At 47.4% G+C, this 22,745-nt stretch overlaps 1 protein-coding gene across 2 annotated transcripts in view; it reads right to left on the bottom strand.

The window, feature by feature from the left end:
• Window positions 1–22,745, bottom strand: part of MAP3K20 (mitogen-activated protein kinase kinase kinase 20) — a 1,049,056-nt gene that overhangs the window by 303,848 nt on the left and 722,463 nt on the right. For both annotated transcript variants that reach the window (XM_086956144.1, XM_086956145.1), the window contains exon 11: window positions 5,094–5,229. In XM_086956144.1, coding sequence (XP_086812270.1) covers window positions 5,094–5,229 — 136 coding nt within the window. The remainder of the gene's footprint in view (window positions 1–5,093; window positions 5,230–22,745) is intronic.

Raw genomic sequence — 22,745 nt, 5'->3', positions numbered from 1 at the left:
ATAAAACCACATTAGATATTTCAAACGGTTTCTTCTGTCAAAACATTGCACCAGAAAGTAGGTATTTGACTGCTTTATCAATAATGGGGACACAGCAACAATGTTGCCGTCTCCCCCAGGGATTCAAGAATAGTGTAGGTTTATTTTCAGCCAGAGTAACAGAGTTACTACAAACGTATGATGATGAGGCATTATCTTATGTCAACGACATCTATCTTACAGATGATGATTTGGACGTACACTTGAAAAGAGTGAACACCATAATACTTGGGTTTGCTTCTGAAGGGTATAAATTAAATTTCAAGAAATCACGAATTGCTCACCTCAACGTCCTATTCTTAAGCTACGAGTTAACAAGTGAAGGCAAAAGCCTGGCAGCCAACTTTCTAGAGAAATGTGCGCTGCTCCAACCTCCAAAAATGCTGAAAAACTTACAGTCAATTCTAGGTTTCCTGAATTTTGGAAGAACTTATGTTCTAATTTACGTAGAAAGGGTTAAACCTCTCTACAAACTAATAAAACCTTATTTCGAATCAACTAATTGGACTCAAAAACAAACAGAAATTTTGCGTTCAGTGCAAACAGACATGTAAGCAAAAACACAATTACAGACACGCAACAACGTACGCAACCTTGTAATTCAGATCATCCCAGGGAGATGCGGATTCACATACCTAACCTTTAATGAAGGTGAAAAGGTACCAATAGCTTACAAATCACACTTGTACACACGGCTGAAATAAAATTCACTTCAACAGAAAAGATTCTGACAGCGGTTCAAACTGCAGTAGTAAAAGAGAAAGCTCTCGCTCAGGGTAAACGCATAATGATCGTTACACCTGTACCTGCCTTAGAGGCAGTAACAAAAGCGAGCATTCCAAATGCCAAGGCTTTAAATTCGAGATGGATACAATGGGCTAATTCTCTTGCTGCAACAGACGTTGAATACGTTTTTGACCCCTACTTAAAGACACAAGAACTTCTACAATACGAACACGAATGCCCTCTGCCAACCGAGATTCTGCCTCTAGAACATTACGGTTGTATAATTTATACAGACGGATCAGCACAGCCCGCAATTGGGGGTAAACCAGCTTATAGTGCTGCATGCGCGATTGTTAAAGGTCGCTCGCGCAAAGGTAAATTTAGACCAATGGTCACTAAAACTCAATCACTCAGAGACTGTACAGCTCAGAGAGCTGAACTACAGGCTTTCAAGATAGCACTTGAAAATACAGATCGCGAATTCCCCACACTCATAGTGTACGACTCGTATTACTGCGTCCAGTCTTGCACTGAATATCTGCAGAACTGGGTTCAAAACCATTTCAAAGATGCAAGAGGTGGCACAATCAAGCATAAAATACTTTGGGAACAGGTAGTTCTATTACAGAAAGAACTACAAAAGACTCACGTGATCCATACACTGTGTCATCAGCGAGATGGCGTTCATGTTGCAGGGAATTCATTGGCTGATGAAGCCGCGACGGCAGCTGTGCAAACGGCTTCCGTAGCTGCAATCACTCGTTCAAAAACAAAAATAGACGGTGAAACAATGCTAGCGGTCAATGCCTCAATGAAAGGCAGCTATGCAGCGTTACCTCTAAATTATCTACTCGGATATACATATGAAATTGATGCAAAGTCCGTTCCTTTTGCTCGAATCCCTGGAGTGGGGGATATAGTAATTCCAAACAGGAACCGGAGAGGTGCTTTGGTTCACGAAGCACATATGGGAGAGTGTCTAACACATCAAGGGATCTTAAAATCTCTAATAGAATTAGAAGAGATGTAGTGGTGGCCGGGAATGAGCGTCCAAGTTTACAAATTCGGAACTAATTGCGATGTCTATTACAGAGATCATAGCTTTGAAAACCACCAGATACCTGACTACAGTGTAGCCAGCCCATTTCAGACACCATTGTTAGACAGCATTAGACGTCACCATGGACGAATGCGGTCCCACAACTATTATGACTTGATTCATTTGGATGTGGCCTCAGCGCTCGGCTGGCGCCCGAACTGTTATAAAAGATTTGCGAGTCTTTATCGGCACATACGCAATCGGCACGCTGCATTCCGACCAGGGTCCTGCGTTTAGCTCTGGAGCTTACAAAGAGGCCATGGCTAATTTGGGCGTTGCATTGCGGTATTCAAGTCCATTCCATCCTGAGGGAAATGCGGTAGTGGAAAGAAAAAAGCGTGACATAAAGCAATCTATAACAGCTAGGGTATTAGGTTCGGATGACGGGTGGGTCAAACATCTAATAAGTGTCCAACGTTGTCTTAATAATCTGCCAAGAAATTCTTCTCTGGGTGGAATCACTTCATATGAATTACTATTTGGGACTAGAATGATCATCCAGGATCTTGATCGTCAAACTTCAGTGGTGGAACAAAAACCCTTTGATATCAAAGACTGTTTGGATGTTTTACAGGACTTAAACAAAACAAGAAGAAGTCTGAGCAACACAATACAAAAGCCAACGACCACTGAAGAAAATCCACATGTCACAGCAAGGCCTGTCTGGATTGGGCATCTAGTCAGAGAAAAGATCGCGGATAAGAAGGAATGTGGGCCTTCTTACAGAAAACCAGTACCTTTACTAGCAATCCATTGATCAAGAACAGTGATACTGCCGTCCCTTGCTGGAAGAAAGGAGAACAGGTCTGTACCTGGTAAAACCACATCATGTGGCCGATAATAAGTAGTAGGCCCAGTGGATATGTAAGTGAGCAAGTTCTCCTCTGCATGCTCCTGCAACATAAGCCAAAGCTCAAATGACATGTAAACCTTCATGAGGCAGCTGGTGCAGGAGCAGCTTGCTGGAAGGCCCTCCGATTTCACACAAAAGAAGGTAGTTATTTTATCTTCTTGTGCAATACATTTACTTTTTCCATCTTAAAAGGCAAAATTAACACCATCAAAGGTCTGTTTAGTCCACTTTAATTTCTCTTAACTCAATGTTTTATTTCTTTCAGAATAAAGTTTATTGTACAATTATTTATCAATGTTTTTGTGATTCTGATTCTCTTTCATATATTCTTGCTATATCAGTGGCGTGGGGTATCAGGGAAGCTGTCACGTGATGCAGACCCAGCATCACGTGACCCAGAATGATTATCTCTGGCTTGAGTTTCTCCCATCAGAGGCGCTGAATCTGGACTTGTACCCTCTTTCTTCATAGAAAGAGATGCTGCTATTTCCCCATCTGCCTCGGTTCAGTGTCACATCCCAAGACGTTTCTGCGGCAGTAGTTGATCTATGTCTGTTGATTAACAGCTGACAGATGTACCCTGACTTACAATCAGACGGGTGCAGACATTAATACTGCAAGCAGGCATACCATCTTTTACGTAGCATTCATACCAATAAGGTGACCTCGAAGATGTCAAGATAGTTGCTTTTTCCATAGAAGTACACAAAAAAAATATGTATTCTTCAGGTATGGATATCTTATAAATTACCATCAAAAGAACATAAATGAAACAAGTAGTAATATTTTTAATGTCATACTCATTCCTTCACTATGTATTACTGTTGACTAGAGACTTGCGTAGTCTCAAAAGTCAATTGGCGCTTTCTTTTAATTTTTTTGTACTTATTTGTAGGTAGTGGCAGCTATTATTTGACTGACACAAACAAATAAAGAGGGAATAATGTCACCCTTTTTGATACCCTGATCTCTCCTCGTCCTCTGACTAAGGGAACTGTGTGGCATCGAACACTAATGTAGAATATCATTTTCGTGTTTATTTTGTTGGACAAATAAAGGCTAAGCTACCCAAAACGTACAAGTGATGAAACGTAAAAGTACACACTGATGAGGATTGTTAAAGGTTTACACATACATGCTGTGGAATGGGTTGTTTGTTAGAATGTGTCCCTCAAAGATGGCCCGATTCACAGAACTAACTTAAGAAAAATCCTAAACTTACTAACATTTTGGTATTCACAGAAGACACTTACTCATTTTGGGATTTACAGAAGGCACTTACTCATTTCGGTATTCACAGAAGTTAGGAGTCCTAACTTTAGGACTCTTAAATGCCTTCTGTGAATACCGAAAAGTCTTAAAGTTAGGATTTTTCTCAATTTAGTAGTAGTAAAGTTAGGACTCCTAATTTTAGGACTCCTAAATGCCTTCTGTGAATACCGAAAGTCCTAAAATTAGGAGTTGTCTCAATTTAGTAGTAGTAAAGGTAGGACTCCTAACTTTAGGACTCCTAAATGCCTTCTGTGAATATTGAAAGTCTTAAAATTAGGATTTTTCTCAACTTTACTACTACTAAACTGAGAAAAATCCTAATTATAAGACTTTCGGTATTCACAGAAGGCATTTAGGAGTCCTAAAGTTAGGAGTCCTAACTTTACTACTCCTAAACTGAGAAAAATCCTAACTATAGGACTTTCGGTATTCACAGAAGGCATTTAGGAGTCCTAAAGTTAGGACTCCTAACTCCTGTGAATACCAAAATGAGTAAGTGTCTTCTGTGAATACCCAAATGAGTAAGTGCCTTCCTTGAATACGAAAATGGTAGTAAGTTTAGGATTTTGTCTTAAGTTAGTTCTGTGATAACTACACGATGCATTCTGCTAGTGGAAGTCTTACTTCGTTTCATTTGAACCAAATGTACTAATGCACGTATTGGAATCATCTATCTTTAAAAAAACAAAAAGTCCAAACCTGAAACATAGAATCCCTTTGACATGAAGTCAGCTCGCGCCCTATCACAACCTCAACGTCACAATGAATGACTGTGAGAGGCCTGAGCTTCTCCTCACTGACAAGAGGGCTTCACACAGAAACACACAAACCTGTTTGCGGAAACCAAAAATGTCCCACAGAAACACACAAACCTGTTTGTGGAAACCAAAAATGTTTTTTCAGACAAATGATAAGTGGTGTGAGTAGATGCACTGAGGTGCCGGATTAGTACAGGTGTTTAAATGCATGATGTGCCTGTGAGTGGGAATGAACGCATCATGTTAAGGTTATGACACATGCTCCCATGCTTCAGTGCATCATTATGAATGCAAACTGCCCATTCTAAGGGGAGGCAGAGAGCCGAAGGGCGGCAGACATACTCACAGGAGTGTGGGACTGTTCGGTCAGCTTCTGCTCCCACATCTTCAGCCGCCTTTCCCGTTCCTTCAGCTCCTGCTCCTTAAAGCTAAGATCACGCTCTAACTTCTTTAGCCTCTCTAAGGTTTCCTCGATTTCACATCTGTAGAGACAACATCGGTGGAATCAAGTCTGAGATAAATTGCCAACATTTAATATACACATGTTGATTAAATACAAAAAGTCACACTCAATAAGTCAAGTCAAGGAAAGCTGTATTCAATTGCCTTTTTAACAATCATAAAAGCACATAAAACACATGATTCTTTTACCAAAGTTAACACAAAAATTAATATACAAGAAGAAGAAAAATACTTCTTAACATTTGAGGTAAAATTCAAGGTATTTAAAATCAGATAATGTCAAAAAAATGTAAATACAATGTGCCCAAACAATCTCGCTCGTTAAACCACCATGCTCTTCCTTTGATAAAGCAGTTTCGTCAAGAACATAGATATTCTCCAGGCTATGTGCTCATTTTCTAAAAACTGGAGTTTAATTAGTGCCGGGCGACACCGCCTTAACACCATAGCTTTTAAAAGTGGAATCAACCACACTTTCCTTAACTCCATCTAAGATTTACAAAATAAAACAAGATGAATAGTTGATTAGGCCGAGTGATTATCACAAGGACATGGTTATAATTCTCGAGTCTAGTCATTCATTTTTGGGAAAGAAGCAAATCTATGAACAATCCCCAGTCTAAACCTGGTCAGTAGCAGCCGATCATATCAACCAAGGACAAATACTAAATATAGCTAAAACCACCTAATGCTGTTGAACCCTGGGCGTTAAAGTCTCCCCAGACAGTCTTAGCATATCCAATAACTGAAGGCCTCCCTTTTTTAGATTCTTTCTAGTAATCAGCTGGGTAGTGCTTGGATTTCCGAGATCTCTCATGAAATTATGCACATACCTAAGCCATGGAATTTTTTCGGGCTCCTTCCAGGTTCAAGCTATCCTGTAAACGCTCCCTGTTTAACTCAGTTTGTTCTTTTGACCAAATCCTTTGCCAAAGAAGAATAGGTTCCAATTTTACGAGGTCAGAAATATATGGGAGACCCAGCTCAGCATGGCAAGTATATGAAGAGGTACTGGCTGGAACTGACAAAATATACCTTAGGAAAGCAGCTTTCACTAATTGTATCGGATGCAGCATGTCTGTAAAGCCCCAGACCCCCGCTCCATACATTGCAGTAGAGATACATTTAGCTTTCTAAATTTCAATAAGCTCACCTGGAGGTTTCCTTCCCAGTTTTTTTTTTTAAGTGACCAGCGCAGTGGTAGCCCTAGTGAGCACCAGCTTTTTTGTATAGACAGCTTGGGACCATAGATCATTCTGACTGAATAAAATACCAAGATATGAAAAACTCTTGGTATTGGCTATTTTTTGCCTGTCCACAAATATGTCCCAAGACATTTTGTTCCCACCACCACATCTCATTGTGAAGGTCTTGGTCGTATTGATGCTAAGGCCAAGATCCTTCATTAAGTAAAAAAAAACTGTTTAAAACCTTCTGAAGACCAATCTGGGTGCATGACGTCAGCACTGCGTCGTCCGCATAGAGGTGAGCAGGTATAGGACATCCACCTACTTGTGGAAAGTCTTGACTATCCTTGAGCAATGCCTGCACCAATCGGTTAATATAGAGGTTAAAAAAGAAGGGGGCTAGGACACAACCTTGCCTAATCCCCCTCCTGATAGGAAAGAAATCAGTACGTTTACCATCCAGGCCATAACGCACTTGTCCCTTCGTACCACTATAGAGCCGTTTATGGAAAAAAATGATGTTAGGATCAACCCTCGCGGTAATCAATCAATCAATCAATCATGACATTTGTATAGCGCGCTACTCACCTGGAGGGGTCTCAAGGCGCTGGGGGTGAGGGGTACTTACTGCTCGAAAAGCCAGGTCTTGAGTTGCTTCCTGAAGGAGAGATGGTCCTGGGTTAACCGAAGGTGGGTGGGGAGGGAGTTCCATGTCTTGGCTGCCAGGTAGGAGAAGGATCTTCCTCCTGTGGTGGCTCTGCGGATGCGTGGAACGGCGGCGAGGGCGTGGCTGGTCAATCGTAGCTGGCGGGTGGGAGTGTAGAAGGTCAGGCGGTCGTTGAGGTACTTGGGGCCTAGGTCGTGGAGAGCCTTGTGTGTGTGGGTGAGGAGTCTGAATGTGATTCTCTTGCTGACGGGGAGCCAGTGCAGGTCTCTCAGGTGTCCGGTGATGTGGCAGTGTCGGGGGATGTCCAGGATGAGTCGTGCGGAGGCATTCTGGATGCGTTGGAGTCTTTTTTGAAGTTTGGCTGTGGTTCCGGAGTAGAGGGTGTTCCCGTAGTCCAGTCGGCTGGTGACGAGTGCCTGGGTGACGGTCTTCCTGGTTTCACTGGGGATCCATCTGAAGATCTTGCGGAGCATGCGCAGGGTGTTGAAGCATGAAGATGAGATGGCGTTGACTTGTCTGGTCATCAACAGGGAGGAGTCCAGGATGAAGCCAAGGTTGCGCGCGTGGTCTGTTGGTTTGGGAGCCGTCCCAGGCTGAGGGTGATGATCCCAGGATGAGTACTTACGTCTTGTCTGAGTTCAGTTTAAGGCGGCTGTTCCTCATCCAGTCGGCGACGTCTTTCATCCCTTCGTGTAGGTTGGCTCTGGTGGTGGTGGGGTCGTTGGTGAGGGAGAGGATCAGCTGGGTGTCGTCGGCATAGGAGATGATGTTGAGGTTGTGTTGGCGTGCAATGGCTGCGAGGGGGTTCATGTAGATGTTGAAGAGGGTTGGACTGAGTGAAGATCCTTGTGGTACGCTGCAGATGACTTCGGTGTCCTCGGATCTGAACGGAGGGAGGCGGACTCTCTGGGTTCTTCTGGCGATGAACGAGATAATCCACTCCAGTGCTTTCTCTCTGATTCCGATGTTGCTGAGGCGCTTCACTAGGGTGCGGTGGCAGACAGTGTCGAACGCCGCAGAGAGGTCCAGGAGGATGAGGGCCGCTGTTTCCCCGTTGTCCATCAGGGTTCTGATGTCGTCGGTGGCTGCGATTAGGGCGGTCTTGGTGCTGTGGTTGGCCCGGAACCCGGACTGCGAGGGGTCGAGGGATCCGTTCGTCTCGAGGAAGGCGGCAAGCTGTCTGTTGACGGTCTTCTCGATGACTTTGGCCGGAAAAGGAAGGAGCGAGATGGGACGGTAGTTCTTGATGTCGGGGGGGTCCGCTGTTGGTTTCTTCAGGAGGGCGGTCAGCTCGGCGTGCTTCCAGCTCTCCGGGAAGGTGACGGTGTCGAAGGAGGAGTTGATGATGTCTCGGAGATGGGGGTGCGATGATGGCGTCGGCTTTGTTGAAGACGTGGTGTGGGCATGGGTCGGTTGGTGATCCGGAGTGGATGGAGTTCATTGTGCGGGTGGTGTCTTCGGTGCTGATCGGGGTCCAGTTGCAGAGGGTGGTGGTGGCGGGCGTTGGTTCGGTGGTAGGGTGCGTGGTCTGTGCGTCGAAGCTGTTGTGTATGTCGGCGATCTTGCGGTGGAAGAACGAGGCGAGTGAGTTGCAGAGGTCTTGCGAGGGAGTGATGTCATTGTTTCCGGCGCTGGGGTTGGAGAACTCTTTGACGATGCTGAAGAGCTCCTTGCTGTAGTGGGCGTTGTTGTCCAGTCGTTCTTTGAGTGCCGTCTTCTTGGTGGCGTGGATCAGCTGATGGTGTTTGCGGGTGGCGTGCTTAAGGGCGGTCCTGTTGTCTGTGGTCTGGTCGAGCCGCCAGGCTTTCTCGAGGGTGCGGCAGTTCTTCTTGGATTCCTTGAGTTCGTCGGTTAACCAGGGGGTTTTCTTGCTGCCGGGTCTGCTGCTGCTGGGAGGGTTCTTTAGAGGTGCGAGGCCATCGGCGCTGGCGGTCAGCCACTTGGTGAGGTTGCTGGCTGCTTCGATGGGGTCCGTTGTGCTGGTGGGAGTGTTCTGGTTGAAGGAAGCGGTGAGCTGTTCGGCGGTGATCTTGCTCCAGCTTCGGCGGGGAACCTGTTGCGGGTGGTGGTGCGGGTGGTGGTGGGTCGTAGTTCTTCTGAAGCTGAAGTGGACGCAGCTGTGGTCGGTCCAGTGGAGTCCGCTGGCGTGGCTGAAGGAGATGTGCTTGCTGGATGAGAAGACGGGGTCAAGCGTGTGGCCGGCGTAGTGGGTGGGGGTGTTCACCAGTTGCTTGATTCCGAGGTTGGCGCAGTTGTTCAGCAGGGCGGTGGTGTTTCTGTTGTTGTTGTTCTCCAGGTGGAAGTTGAGGTCCCCTAGGAGCATGTAGTCGGAGGAGGGAAGGGCGTGCGGGCTGATGAAGTCTGCGATGTCTTCGCTGAATTGTGTGTGTGGTCCCGGTGGTCGGTAGATGAGGGTGCCTCGGAGGGTGGTCTTGGGGTCAGTGTGTATCTGGAAGTGCGGGTGTTCGGCGGCTGTGAAGGTTTCGTCGGAGTTAGTCGAGGTGCGGATGGTGTTCTTGTGTATGATGGCGATGCCTTCTCCCGTCTGGTTGACGCGGTCCTCCCGGGTGATCTTGTATCCGTCCGGGATGGCTATGGCGATGTCGGGCGCTGAGGAGGCGTTCATCCAGGTTTCGGTGAGGAAGGCGACGTCCGGTGCTGTCGCGTTGAGCAGGTCCCAGAGTTCCACGGCGTGTCTGTGGACGGAGCGGGTGTTGAACAGGATGCACTTCAGGTGGTTGCTGCTGGTGCTCGACTTGGCGGGGGTGATGCAGGTCCGGTGGCAGGTGAATCGGCAGGCTTGGCAGGCGAAGGGTCTGTGGGTGTGTCTCGTGATTGCTCGGTAGCAGGCAGGGTTCCGGCCGGCATTGAGTGCGTTGAGAGTGGCGGCGTCGTAGGTCTGTCGGGTAGTCTTGCATCGGCGGCGGGGGCCAGGGGTACTGGCGCTGAGCGCGGTCCAGGCGCTGCGCGTGCGCGGGGTGACATAAGAGGGCAGCCAGGAGGAGGGTCGGCGGCGGGTCAGCGAATGGGCTGTCGGGGGCGGGGGCGCAGGGAGGCAGCGGCGGGAAACTCTGGTGCTCTGGTGCGGGCGGGCGGCTCAGCGGCGGCTGGGTCGCCCGGGCAGGAGGCAGGCAAAGGAGATGGCAGAAGGAGGAGCGTGGGGGCGACCCGGCCACAGGAGCAGGCACAGTGGTCGCTCCCGAGGGGTGGACGCGGCTCCCTTAAGAGGGCAGCCGGGAGGAGGGTCGGCGGCGGGTCGGCAAATGGGCTGTCGGGGGGCGGGGCCGCAGGGAGGCAGCGGCGGGAAACTCTGGTGCTCTGGTGCGGGCGGGCGGCTCAGTGGCGGCTGGGTCGCCCAGGCAGGAGGCAGGCAAAGGAGATGGCAGCAGGAGGAGCGTGGGGGCGACCAGGCCACAGGAGCAGGCACAGTGGTCGCTCCCGAGGGGTGGACGCGGCTCCCTTAAGAGGGCAGCCGGGAGGAGGGTCGCGGCGAGTCGGCGAATGGGCTGTCGGGGGCGGGGCCGCAGGGAGGCAGCGGCGGGAAACTCTGGTGCTCTGGTGCGGGCAGGCGGCTCAGCGGCGGCTGGGTCGCCGGGCAGGAGGCAGGAGGCAGGCAAAGGAGATGGCAGCAGGAGGAGCGTGGGGGCGACCAGGCCACAGGAGCAGGCACAGTGGTCGCTCGTCACCAGTGGTCGGCTGGTGACGAGTGCCTGGGTGACCGTCTTCCTGGTTTCGGTGGGGATCCACCGGAAGATCTTACGGAGCATGCGCAGGGTGTTGAAGCACGATGATGATACGGCGTTGACTTGTCTGGTCATCGAGAGGGAGGAGTCCAGGATAAAGCCCAGGTTACGTGCGTGGTCAGTTGGCTTGGGAGTGGTGCCCAGGGCAGGGGGCCACCAGGAGTCGTCCCAGGCCGAGGGTGATGATCCCAGGAGGAGGACTTCCATCTTGTCTGAGTTCAGTTTCAGGCGGCTGTTCTTCATCCACTCTGCAACGTCTTCCTTCGTGTAGGCTGGTTCTGGCGGTGGCGGGGTCGTTGGTGAGGGAGAGGATCAGCTGGGTGTTGTCGGCGTAGGAGATGATGTTGAGGTTGTGTTGGCGTGCAATGGCTGCGAGGGGGCTCATGTAGACGTTGAGGAGGGTTGGGCTGAGTAATGATCCTTGTGGTACGCCGCAGGTGACTTCGGAGGCCTCGGATCTGAATGGGGGGAGGCGGACTCTCTGGGTTCTTCCGGTGAGGAACGAGATGATCCACTCCAGTGCCCTGTATTGGATTCCGATGTTGCTGAGGCGCTGCACTAGGGTGCAGTGACAGACAGTGTCAAACGCTGCGGAGAGGTCCAGGAGGATGAGGGCTGCTGTTTGTCGAGCAGGGATCTGATGTCGTCAGTGGCTGCGATGAGGGCGGTCTCGGTGCTGTGGTTGGCTCAGAAACCGGACTGCGAGTGGTCGAGGGATCCGTTCGTCTCGAGGAAGGCGGCGAGCTGTCTGTTGACGGTCTTCTCGATGACTTTTGCCGGGAAAGGGAGGAGCGAAATGGGGCGGAAGTTTTTGAGGTTGGTGGGGTCCGCTGTTGGTTTCTTCAGGAGGGCGCTGAGCCCGGCGTGCTTCCATCTCTCCGGGAAGGTGGCGGTGTTGAAGGAGGCGTTGATGATGTCCCGGAGTTGGGGTGCAATGATGGAGTCGGCCTTGTTGAAGACGTGGTGGGGCAGGGGTCGGTTGGTGATCCGGAGTGGATGGTGTTCATCGTGCGGGTGGTGTCATTGGTGCTGACCAGGGTCCAGGCGCGGAGAGTGGTGGTGGGGGGCGTTGGTTCAGAGGTTGGGTGCATGGTCTGTGTGCCGAAGCTGTTGTGTATGTCGGCAATCTTGCTGTGCAAGAACGAGGCGAGTGAGTCGCAGAGGTCTTGCGAGGGAGTGATATTATTGTTTACGGCGCTGGGGTTGGAGAGCTCTTTTCACGATGCTCAAGAGTTCCTTGCTGTTGTAGGCATTGTTGTTCAGTCGTTCTTTGAATGCTGTCTTCTTGGTGCGGATCAGCTGGTGGTGTTTGCGGGTGGCGTGCTTGAGGGCAGTCATGTTGTCTGTGGTCTGGTTGTTGCGCCAGGCTGTCTCGAGGGTGCGGCAGTTCTTCTTGGAGTTCTTAGGTTTGTCGGTGAAACAAGAGGCTTTCTTGCTACCGGGTCTGCTGGGAGGGGTCTTCAGTGGTGCGAGGTCATCTGCGATGTTGGTGATACACTGTGTGAGGTTGCTGGCTGCTTCGTTGGGGTCCGTTGTGCTGGCGGGCAGGTTCTGGCTGAGGGAGGTAGTGAGCTGGTCGGCGGTGATCTTGTTCCAGCTCCTGCGAGGAGCCTGTTGCGGGTGGTGGTGGTCGTGGTCCTTCTGAAGCTGAAGTGGACGCAGCTGTGGTCAGTCCAATAAAGTCCGGTGGAGTGGCTGAAGGAGATGTATTTGCTGGAGGAGAAGACTGGGTCAAGCGTGTGGTCGGCGTAGTGGGTGGGGGTGTTCACCAGTTGCTTGAGTCCGAGGTTGGCGAGGTTCTCCAGCAGGGCAGTGGTGTTGCTGTCGTTGTTGTTCTCCAGGTGGAAGTTGAGGTCCCCTAGGAGGAAGTAGTCAGAGGAGGCGAGGGCTTGCGGGCTGTAGAAGTCTGTGATGTTTTCGCTGAATTGTGTGCGTGGTCCCGGGGGTCTGTAGATGAGGGTGCCTCTGAGGGTCGTCTTGGGGTCGGTGTGTATCTGGAAGTGGAGGTGTTTGGCGGCGGTGAGGGTGTTGTCCGAGTTGGTCATGATGCGGATGGTGTTCTTGGGTATGATGGCGATGCCTCCTCCCGTCTGGTTGACGCGGTCCCTCCGGGTGATCTTGTATCCGTCCGGGATGGCAATGGCGATGTCCGGCGCTGAGGAGGCGTTCATCCAGGTTTCCGTGAGGAAGGCGACGTCTGGTGATGTTGTGTCAAGCAGGTTCCAGAGTTCCACGGCGTGTCTGTGGATGGAGCGGGTGTTGAGCAGGATGCACTTGAGGTGGTTGCTGCTGGTGATCGGCTTGGCGGGTGTGGTGCCGGACCGGAGGCAGGTGAATCGGCAGGCTTGGCAGGCGAAGGGTCCGTGGGTGCGTTTTGGGGTGGCTTGGTAGCAGGCGGGGTACCAGCCGTCGTTGAGTGCGTGGAGGGTGGCGGCGTCGTAGGTCCGTCGTGTGGTCTGGCGTCGGCGGGGGTAACAAGGACCTCCCATTGTTTTTCGTGCCTCACGGAGGCAAAGGCCGCAGTGAGGTCCATGAAGGCTAGGAACACTCTGCCCTTCTTCACCCTTGTGTACTTCCCCACGAAGATGGCTACATTTAAGCTCTACTCTATTGTCTCTAGCCCTGCCCGAAAACCATATTGTATGTCGGATATGATCTGGCTATCCTCGGCCCAATCATACAATTGTTCCAGAATAATTCACCCAACAACTTTCGCCAAAGAAACCAGTAAGAAAATGGCCCTGTAGCAGCCTGGATCCTGACGATCCCCTTTTTTAAAAATTGGGACAATAATGGATCCCACCCAGGTCGGCGGAAAAGAGGCCTGGTAGCTAGCATTTATTACCCAAGTAATTATTGGTCTCCACAGATTGGTATTTACTTAAACATGTCAACTGGAACCCCGTCTGGCCCTGGGGCCTTGCCTCCTCAGCTTACTAAAAGTGCTTTGTTTGCTTCCCTCAGGGTAGACTGGAGGTCCAGGCTATCAGTGGTTTCCTCTTGAGAGTTGCTAAGTTGGATATTAGGGTTTCCCTGCCCATTATACACCAACGAGAAATGTTTGATCCACTGATCCTCGGGTATGGCAATTTCTATTGAGGGACCCCCTCCGGGTGATAAAAATGGTGCTTTGACTGCTTTACAAAAGGCAGCACTATCCTTCAGTTGGGAAGCTGTGTGGAGAGATTCCCAAGCTTCTTTCCTTAGGGCGTTTTTTCTTTCTATGAGAGAGGCCCTGTAGCCCCTTCTTGCCTGCCTGACGTTAATAGGGTACCTTAGTAGTCTATGTGACTTGTACTTCAAGGTTGAGTACGCTTGTGTGCACTTTGTGTCGAACCATCCCTGGGGCCCGATCTTTTTTCGATTTTGAGCATGCAGTGCTTCCCTTACTGCACCAGCTGTTTCTTGAAAAGAGGATAGATGCTGTTGGAGGTAGCTGACTCACTAAAGCAAGTGTCAAAAGCTAGTCTACATTTATTTACCAGTTGTTTTGTGATTACTACAGGGTCCACCATAGATCACTGTAGTGTGTCAATTTTCACATTTGCTAATACCTGGTCGACCCGATCAACCATTCCCAATTTACTTGTTGGAAAAAGAGAGACCGATAGGCAGAAAGGGAAGTGGTCACTCAATGAATTCTCATCCACTGTAAAAGAAAGCAGCTTAGCTGCATAGGTATTTGACACTTGTATGTAATCTATTGTTGAGCATAGGCCTCTACCATTAAACGTCTGAGGCATTGTAATGGGTCTGGCACATAATTTATTCGCAGAACCCAAGTCCAGGGAGAAGACCATTTCATTAGACAATTCCCCTGTTCTAGAATGGCAAAAGTGAGCATTGCTTATACCTTCTTCACAGTTGAAGCCACAGATTTTACCATCCTCATCTCATGGGAGCACAGCGCACAGTTAAAATCACCAGCTAGTATTAACATCCTATCTTTAACATTGTCATTGCACAAGGATTTCAGATCATTGCCCAGTTTCTCAAAGAACACTGGATAACACGACTGCTACTGGTAATGTGCGGTGCAGTAATTGTCAAATGTGCAAACAATGTTTGGTAGCTAAAGAAATGGCACATAATGGCAGGACAATCAGAGCTCACACCCTCAATAATTGCCGCAGTAAGAATGTAATCTATTTACTGTGTTGTCCTTGCTGCCTGATTTATATAGGCGAAACCGGCCGCGAATTAAGAGTTCGCTTAGCTGAACATAAATCAGCCATTAGGACAAAAAAACTCAATGTCCCTTTGGTTGCACATTTCAGTGATTGTGGCCATACAGAAGTGGATTTTGTTTGGTTCATACTTGAAACGGTGGACATGAACAAGAGAGGAGGCAATCTGGAAGAAAAACGAAAAGCAAGAGAACAATGGTATATATCCATTTTTAATACGATTCGACAAGGCCTAAATACGAGAGAAGAGTGGGATAGATTATTAAAATAGGGTACTGATTATGCATTGTTGGATGCCTGTCATAAAGCATTATGGTAATGCTGAGCAAAATAAAACAATGAGTGCTTTGCAATATATTATTGTTTGTGGCTATACAATATACAATGTGTTTTAATGGATAGGTGTTGGTAGGATTGCTTATAGGAGTATTTCTTTATATTATACTGACATGTGTAAGTGATAGGTGGAAATAGACACATGAAAGAATGAATCAGTGGCTTGTCAATACCAATTTGAGGCCAGGCGAGAAATAATTGTCACCATTTCTCGATAAGATAAAAACAAATAGATAAAGTATGAGGAGTTTTTAGAGTAAATGCGTGTAGCATGCTATGATTTTCCAACACATTGAGGCATGTTCATGCGTCCGCGAGTTTGATTCTTTTTACTTCTCCCGCCGAGAAGAGTATCATGACAGATGGGGGGGCGTGGCTAGCCAGCCATGATGGCGGTCGGCTGCCAATAGAGCTCCGGATTCACCCGGGGAATAGATCCTGATCCTGGGCCTCCGAGGGAGCCCAGATTCGATTACAGGTGTCAGGAGTGGTGCGGATGACCTGGGGGTGGGCCGACGGGCAGAAATACTCGGAGGTGGACTGAGATGAGGCGGCTGTGGAACGAGGCCTGCTGCGGCGCCCCGCGATTGCAAGCCGGGTGCTAGAGCAGAAGCGGAAGTGCAGGGAGAAGCGGACAGACCAGACGGAAGCGACCGCGAGAGATATCAGTGTACGGTCGCTCCGTCGTGCCCGATGACTGAGGAGCTCCGACTGAAGCCAAGATCCTGAAAAAACACTGCCGCAGGATTGAAAGTGTGCCGAGGCAACTCTGTGAGGGGCTGCACCCTGATTGCGACGGGCCTCGAGGCCAATATGATTCATGGCGCCCGCTTCCAGTCCTGAGACGGGTGAGCCCCGCACACAGTAAATATCCTGGGGCGTAGGGCAAACGATTAAAGACGAGGTGGTGGGTTTCGGGTGAGGGGGAGTGTGACACCACCCCCCCTGAATATTGGCCGTGGGTGGCACCTTGTAATTCTGCCCCGACCTGAATGCGGCGGCTCCCCGACCCGTAATGCTGTGAGCTGGAGACCTGCGGGGAATAGCATGACCAGTGGGAGAAGGCCCGGAGCTGAGGGAGCGATTGATGGCCCACGGCGTGCTGGGTCGGAGTGACTGGGTCCTCCTGGCAGAATACGGTGCATAGCAGATAGGAGAAGTGCTACAGTGAGCGCCTGAACTTTGCAAGTGAGGCCTGAGTGCGAGGTCCTGGTGGTGACGGACCCCCTTTTTGAACATTGAGGGATAACTCGTGTACTCGCGACCTACCGGCTGGCCGTTGTGGTGACCCCCGACACCGGTTGAGTGGTGGCTACATAGGAGCCTTTATATGTGGTGTGACACTAACGGCGATCCATTTGTTGTGTAGCCCTTGAGCTGGACGAAGCCCCCGTGGGCGGCCACCCCGTTGATCACCCCATTGATCTCCCCATCATTGTACTCTTGCTCCTTCATACCTGTCCGGCCTTCATCTTGAATGGACGCCCTTCTCTTGCTGTGACACAGTTGGTGCTGCCGAGGGTCGCCCGCCCCAGTGGGGAGCCCTCTTGGAGATGGTTCAAATTGTAGGAGCGGCCAACTTTTAGAACAGAACCGGGAACACCCCAACCCCCCCTCATTGATAGATTAAGGAATTGTGCTTATGGAGAGAAGGTTATCTCAAGATCTAGCGTTTGCTAAGAGGTCGTCTATGGGCCACATTGCCGTGGTTCGAAGTCCGGAAAACGTCTTAAGTAATTCCACCTCTTTGCAGACACACGTGGAGGTTCATGATATTACTTGCACCCAGCCCGCTCTTCAAGATTTTATCTCTCATGACTCTCAGGATCTGGCACCATCGGGAAACATCTTGACTGCTACACAAATAGATACCCGGGATGAAAGTAGCAACTATCAGATGAGAGGGAAAAGAGAGGGGGCAATTCCAATAAATAAGCGTACTAAAAACAATAAAACTATTAACAAGAAGGCAAAATCAGTAACTGTGAGTGAAATTAGAGACGATACTAGTAAAGAAGCAGCGAGGGAAATTCCTGGGGAGGAGTCAGTGAAAGAAGAGGTTGGTTCTAGAACCATGCCTATGACTATTCCAGATGACTCCATCTTAGATGACACTTTAGCTGACATTTTCACTAACAGCACTACAGCAAATACCACAGCCAATAGTACAGGTATCAGTGTAGAAAGGGAAGATCTTCTAATTACTACATTGAAGACACTAATTAAATCCTTACTCACTCCCCTAGAAGAGAAGCTTTTGGTGATAGAAACCCAACTCAATGAGCTTCATAAGGATATAAAAGCTCTGCATACTACCCAGGCTAAAAAAGTAGCCCACATAACTTTACCTGCTAACAAACCCCAAACACTTAATAAATGACTAACTGAAGGTAAAAAAGTAGCTCAGAAAACCCCATTGCCAAACCCCACTCGCACCGAAACAAGTAAAAGTTGTGTCAAATCCACTCCGGCCACTGAGGCTAGGACAAATAAACCAGTTATCCTCAATGTACCCACTCATAGCCGGGATAAAGTCCATCAAGATAGGACCGAAAAGCGCAGAAGCATCAACCTACCACCAGAAGCATGCCCCTACGTGGTAATCTTGACTGGGGTCCCAGAATTGGCTCCTCAAGTCACGGAACCCTTTTGGGCACTTAAAAATAAGGTGCTCCACTGGTTAAACTCTAATCACCCTCTTCCACCAACAGTAACCAGTAACATCTTAATGGTACAGAGGGTTCCATGGGTGGGATATAATAGAAAGAGGACTCAAGGAGATTGCGTGGTCGTAACTTTCGAAGACCCACGAACAGTGGAACATATCTGTCTGGGGGCACCTAGAAAAAATGGAGCAACAATCGCGACCAGAGCACTCTCCTATTTCTATATGCCAGTACAGCAACCAGATAACAGATGGAGTTGGATGAGGGGCACCAACTACGCCAGGGGAGGGTTGGGGCTCGAAATGTATAGAGATTCTAACCAAAATGGCTGGGGAGGGGGGGGCAGAAGATGGTTGGACTCTAATACAGCGAAGGGCTGGGAGAATACATCATGGTGACCAACAGCATTATGGAGAATGGTTGGGACCACAGTACGTCCCACCCATCATCCCCTGTTACAACCGGTTTAGTGAACTAGAGGCTGTGGATTGACATCCAGTGCATGAAGAGGCCCCACAGTCCTCCCCTTTTCTATCCATTTCCATCAACCCAACGGATAGTAGCGTACCACCGGAAATGCTTGATATGAGTGTAAGAAGGGCAAGCAATAAAAGGGTACTAAATGGCAATGAAACTAAAAATCTGACAAATAACTTGGGGGTGGAGAATAATATTTGTAAAAAGGGAGTAGACACCAGGAACAACAGTAAATGAACCGCCGTAGTTACTAAAACCCATAGAAAAATAATATCTGTAAAACATGGGAAGGAAAATGGGAACTGTTAGTATGGATGAGACAGTTGTGGACCAAAATAAAGATATGTGCACCTTGATGTTTTGGAATGTGGCAGGCTTAAAACAGAAAACCACAAATCCTTCCTGGGAAACTGTTACAAATGGCCTGGACATCTTGGCCCTTCAAGAAACTTGGGCCATAGATCCCATACATCTAAACGGCTATAAAACATACTGTACGCCGGCAGTAGGAGGAGCCTATGGGAGACCCAAGGGGGGCCTAACTACGTATCTCTCAAACTGTTTAGCCTATGAGAAGGTACGTTTTTACTCTAAATGCAGTTTTTACCATAAATTAGTGATAGACACTAAAAGGGGAGTGAGTATCATCATCATAAATTTTTATAATAATATCCCAGGTAATGCGATTTGGGATATTTTGAAAATGTTAGGTAATGATCTACAAAGTGAAATAGACAGCAAGGAGAAGGAAGTAATGATTCTATGGGGGGGGGGATTTTTAACTGTCCACTATGCAAAAAGGGCCAAAAAGGCATTTGTGGTTTAATGTTAGAGCAGGACATTAATCTTACACATTTTAATCATACTCAAACCGGGGATCTGTTAAATGAGTTACTATTTAATTATGATTTGGGATACGCAAATGAAATGGCACATCGACCAACACCATTTACGCCAACATTTATTGGCAGGGGAGCATCTACCACTATTGACTTTAGCCTCTGCTCAAATGGTTAAGGTCATAGGATAGGTAGCTTCAAGATACTTGACTCACCAATGAGTGACCATTTACCACAAATACTTGAGATTGAGAACCCTTTCGTGGCACGGCAAAATGATAAGTCCCCAACGCAGGCTGCCCCAGACGTGGCGTTAGGGAGGCAAAACGGGTATACACTCAAGTGGAGCAAGGTGGTCCCGGAGGAATTCCTAGTAAAACTGGTAAATACCTGTCCCGATAGTTTTAAAATTTGCCTGGATGAAGACTCTAAGAGTGAATGCATAATAGAGCACTTTAACATCATTGCATCTACTATTAAGGAGAATCTGAGGGTGGAGTTAAGGAATGGGCCGAAGAATAGTACAAGATGGTTTGATAAGACATGCACCAAGGCCCTTACAGATCTTAAACATGCAATCCACCAGGTACCCCGGGACACTTCTCAAATAAGAAACCTAAGGAAATGTTATAATCGGGCATTGACAAATAGGAAGAATGCCTTAAAAAGGGTGGCTTGGGAAGAATTATGTGCAGCCTCACAATCTAAAGATACATCTGCTTTTTGGAGGGTGGTAAATGCCCCGCTCCTCTATGATAACACTAAAGCTCGCATGGAAATTGCGATTAACGAAGATGATTGGGTTGCACATTTCTCCACTCTTTACATGTCCTTAGAGGAAACTACTGATACAGGACTTAACTTAATACATGAGAAAGGGGCTGAGGCACAAAAGTTGGTGGTAACCCTACCCGAAGTCTTAACGAGTCTGGAAGCCACAAAGGGGGGAAAGGCGGCTGGCCCAGATGGGATTCCGGCAGATCTGTATAAAGCTAACAGCGAAATCTGGGGCCCAATGCTTGTACAGCTCTTTAACGCAGCCTTAGCAAGGGGACTGAGTCCATCATGGTTTACATCAATCATTGTTCCTATCTACAAGAAGGGAGATAGACAAAACTGTGCTTGTTATAGGCCAATATCCCTTCTTGATTCATCTATAAAGATCCTTGGTAAAGTCATTTTAGCTAAACTACAAAACTGGGCAGAGGAGAATGGGGTAATAAGCGACCTACAATTTGGTTTCCAAAAGGGCATAGGCACAATTGAGCAGGGCCTAAATTTATGTATTGTCCAGCAGAAATATATAACGATAAAAAGGGAGCGTTTATATTTCACGTTTGTCGATCTTACATCGGCTTTCGATTTTGTGTCTCATTATAATAAACTATGAGATCTGATGCTAAGGCTGGGCGTGGAAGAGTCAATCATTCGCTTCCTGAGGGCATTGTTTTCAGGGGCCACTGCTACTGTTCGCTATGGAAAAGGGGGGTAATGTAGTAGGTCATTTGGGATAGGGCGTGGTGTACGCCAGGGGTGCGTTTTGGCGCCCTTTTTATTCTTGATCTACATAAACGGCCTGGAGCCTCGTCTGCTTCAAGAGTGCAGGGATATGCCTATGGTTGGAAAAAGATCTATCCCTGCAGTCTTGTATGTGGACGACGCTGTGTTAATGGCTGGTACCACCATGGCACTGCAAAAACTGATAATATCCTTTAACAGGTTTATGCTCAGTTTGGACTTAAAAATTAACTGCAGCAAGACTTTTTCCATGAACTGTGGGACACGTACAAAGAAGCAAATGAAAACGATGGATATAAATAACGCTTCCTTAGAAAAAACATCCACCTTCCCTTATTTAAGGAATCCTGTTTCACGAGACTGGTTCTTGGACAAGTGCGGTGAAGACAAGAACGCTCTTGTTCTCAAAGACAACAATGGCCGTAAAGAGTTTTATTAAAAAACTGGGGAAAAACCGATAAGGGAAATTTTAACTATTTATAATGCACCGTGTGTATCGGTGGCTTTGTATGGAGCAGGGCTCTGGGGGTATTCTAATATAAAATCAATCCAAATAGTTTAAAACAAGTTTTTGCGGCATATCCTGTCCATACCGGAAAGTACTGCAAATGTTATTTACCACGCGGAGCTGGGGCAGCCGTATATCTCAGATACAATTAGAACCCAGCCCATTCTCCTGTGGCACAGGGTATGGACTACAAATGTGTGTGTACTAAACCGAGCCATACTCCAGGACGTGTTAAAACTTGAAAATGTAAATGGTCTCAAGTGGTTAAATTACGTCAGAATGTTTCTGACGGAAATCGACCGCTTACAATATTACGATGATCCATCTACAATGGTATATATTTCTAGAAAACTACTGAAAAAGTTGTGTATGGAGTACCTGAGGGAAAAAAAGACTGTTAGAAGAAACTAAGAAAAAGACGGTTTCCTCACACCAGTTGATTCTAACCGGAGATAAATTACAGCCATACTTAAGCCTCCCTATGTCTAATTATGATAGATTTCTTCTCACACGTTTCAGATTTAATATTGTTTTTAGGTTACTGACCTTCCTGAAATGAACTCTTGGTCAAATGAACTGTCTCTGTGCCCTCGTGATGAATTATCCGTGCAATCTGATATCCACGTTTTATTCTTCTGTAAATGTTATACTTTGCCTCGTAGGAAATTTATTGTCCCTATTCTAAAAGAGATGAATTTAAATAGATGTCGCCTAGCATTTTTAGAACTGCAAAAAATGGACACTGTTTTTACTGTTGCATCATTATTAGAGTTTTTTAAACATGTTTTTAAATTCCGTAAATCAATCTGTATGGATGAAATTTAAATTGTATATATTACGAAAACAAAAACTGTGACAAATTCTCCTTACACAAAAAGCTGTTTTATCAATCACTGTAAATGAATTTTATTTGTTTGTCGCTTTTATGGTTATTGACTTTTTAACCGAATAAAGTACTTTTTTTTTTTATGCAAATATTTTTTTCTGTGAAACTAAGCCAATCGGACCACTTATATCTACAGATACTGAAAAGGGTGATGAGAGAAAATTGTACCTAGATCTATCAAATTTGGTTTTTAAAAAATATTTTATTCAAGTATCTTCCACAGATCTGTGCATGCGAATAAATCACAAATTAATTTCCATATCCGTGTACAAAAGTGCAGCTATTATAATACTGCATGCGGTCTTTAAGAAAATCAGGTATTTCAAGAAACACTGAATGGATTTACAGGAAGCCACAACAAATGCCTAATGTCTGTAAGCAGTCAATACTCCTTATGGAAGCAAAAAGGCCTATTACTTTGCTCCCCTTGAGAGATGTGCTTGAAATTTAACATGAATCTGAGCTGTATACATTTGGCAATCGTGATTCTCAAGTCGTAGTATAGCTATACTTTACTTAGGA

The sequence above is a fragment of the Lissotriton vulgaris genome, chromosome 2_1, assembly GCF_964263255.1.
Source record: "Lissotriton vulgaris chromosome 2_1, aLisVul1.2, whole genome shotgun sequence".
In the NCBI taxonomy this organism is placed as follows: domain Eukaryota; kingdom Metazoa; phylum Chordata; class Amphibia; order Caudata; family Salamandridae; genus Lissotriton; species Lissotriton vulgaris.
This window is presented reverse-complemented; position numbering and strand designations above follow the sequence as displayed.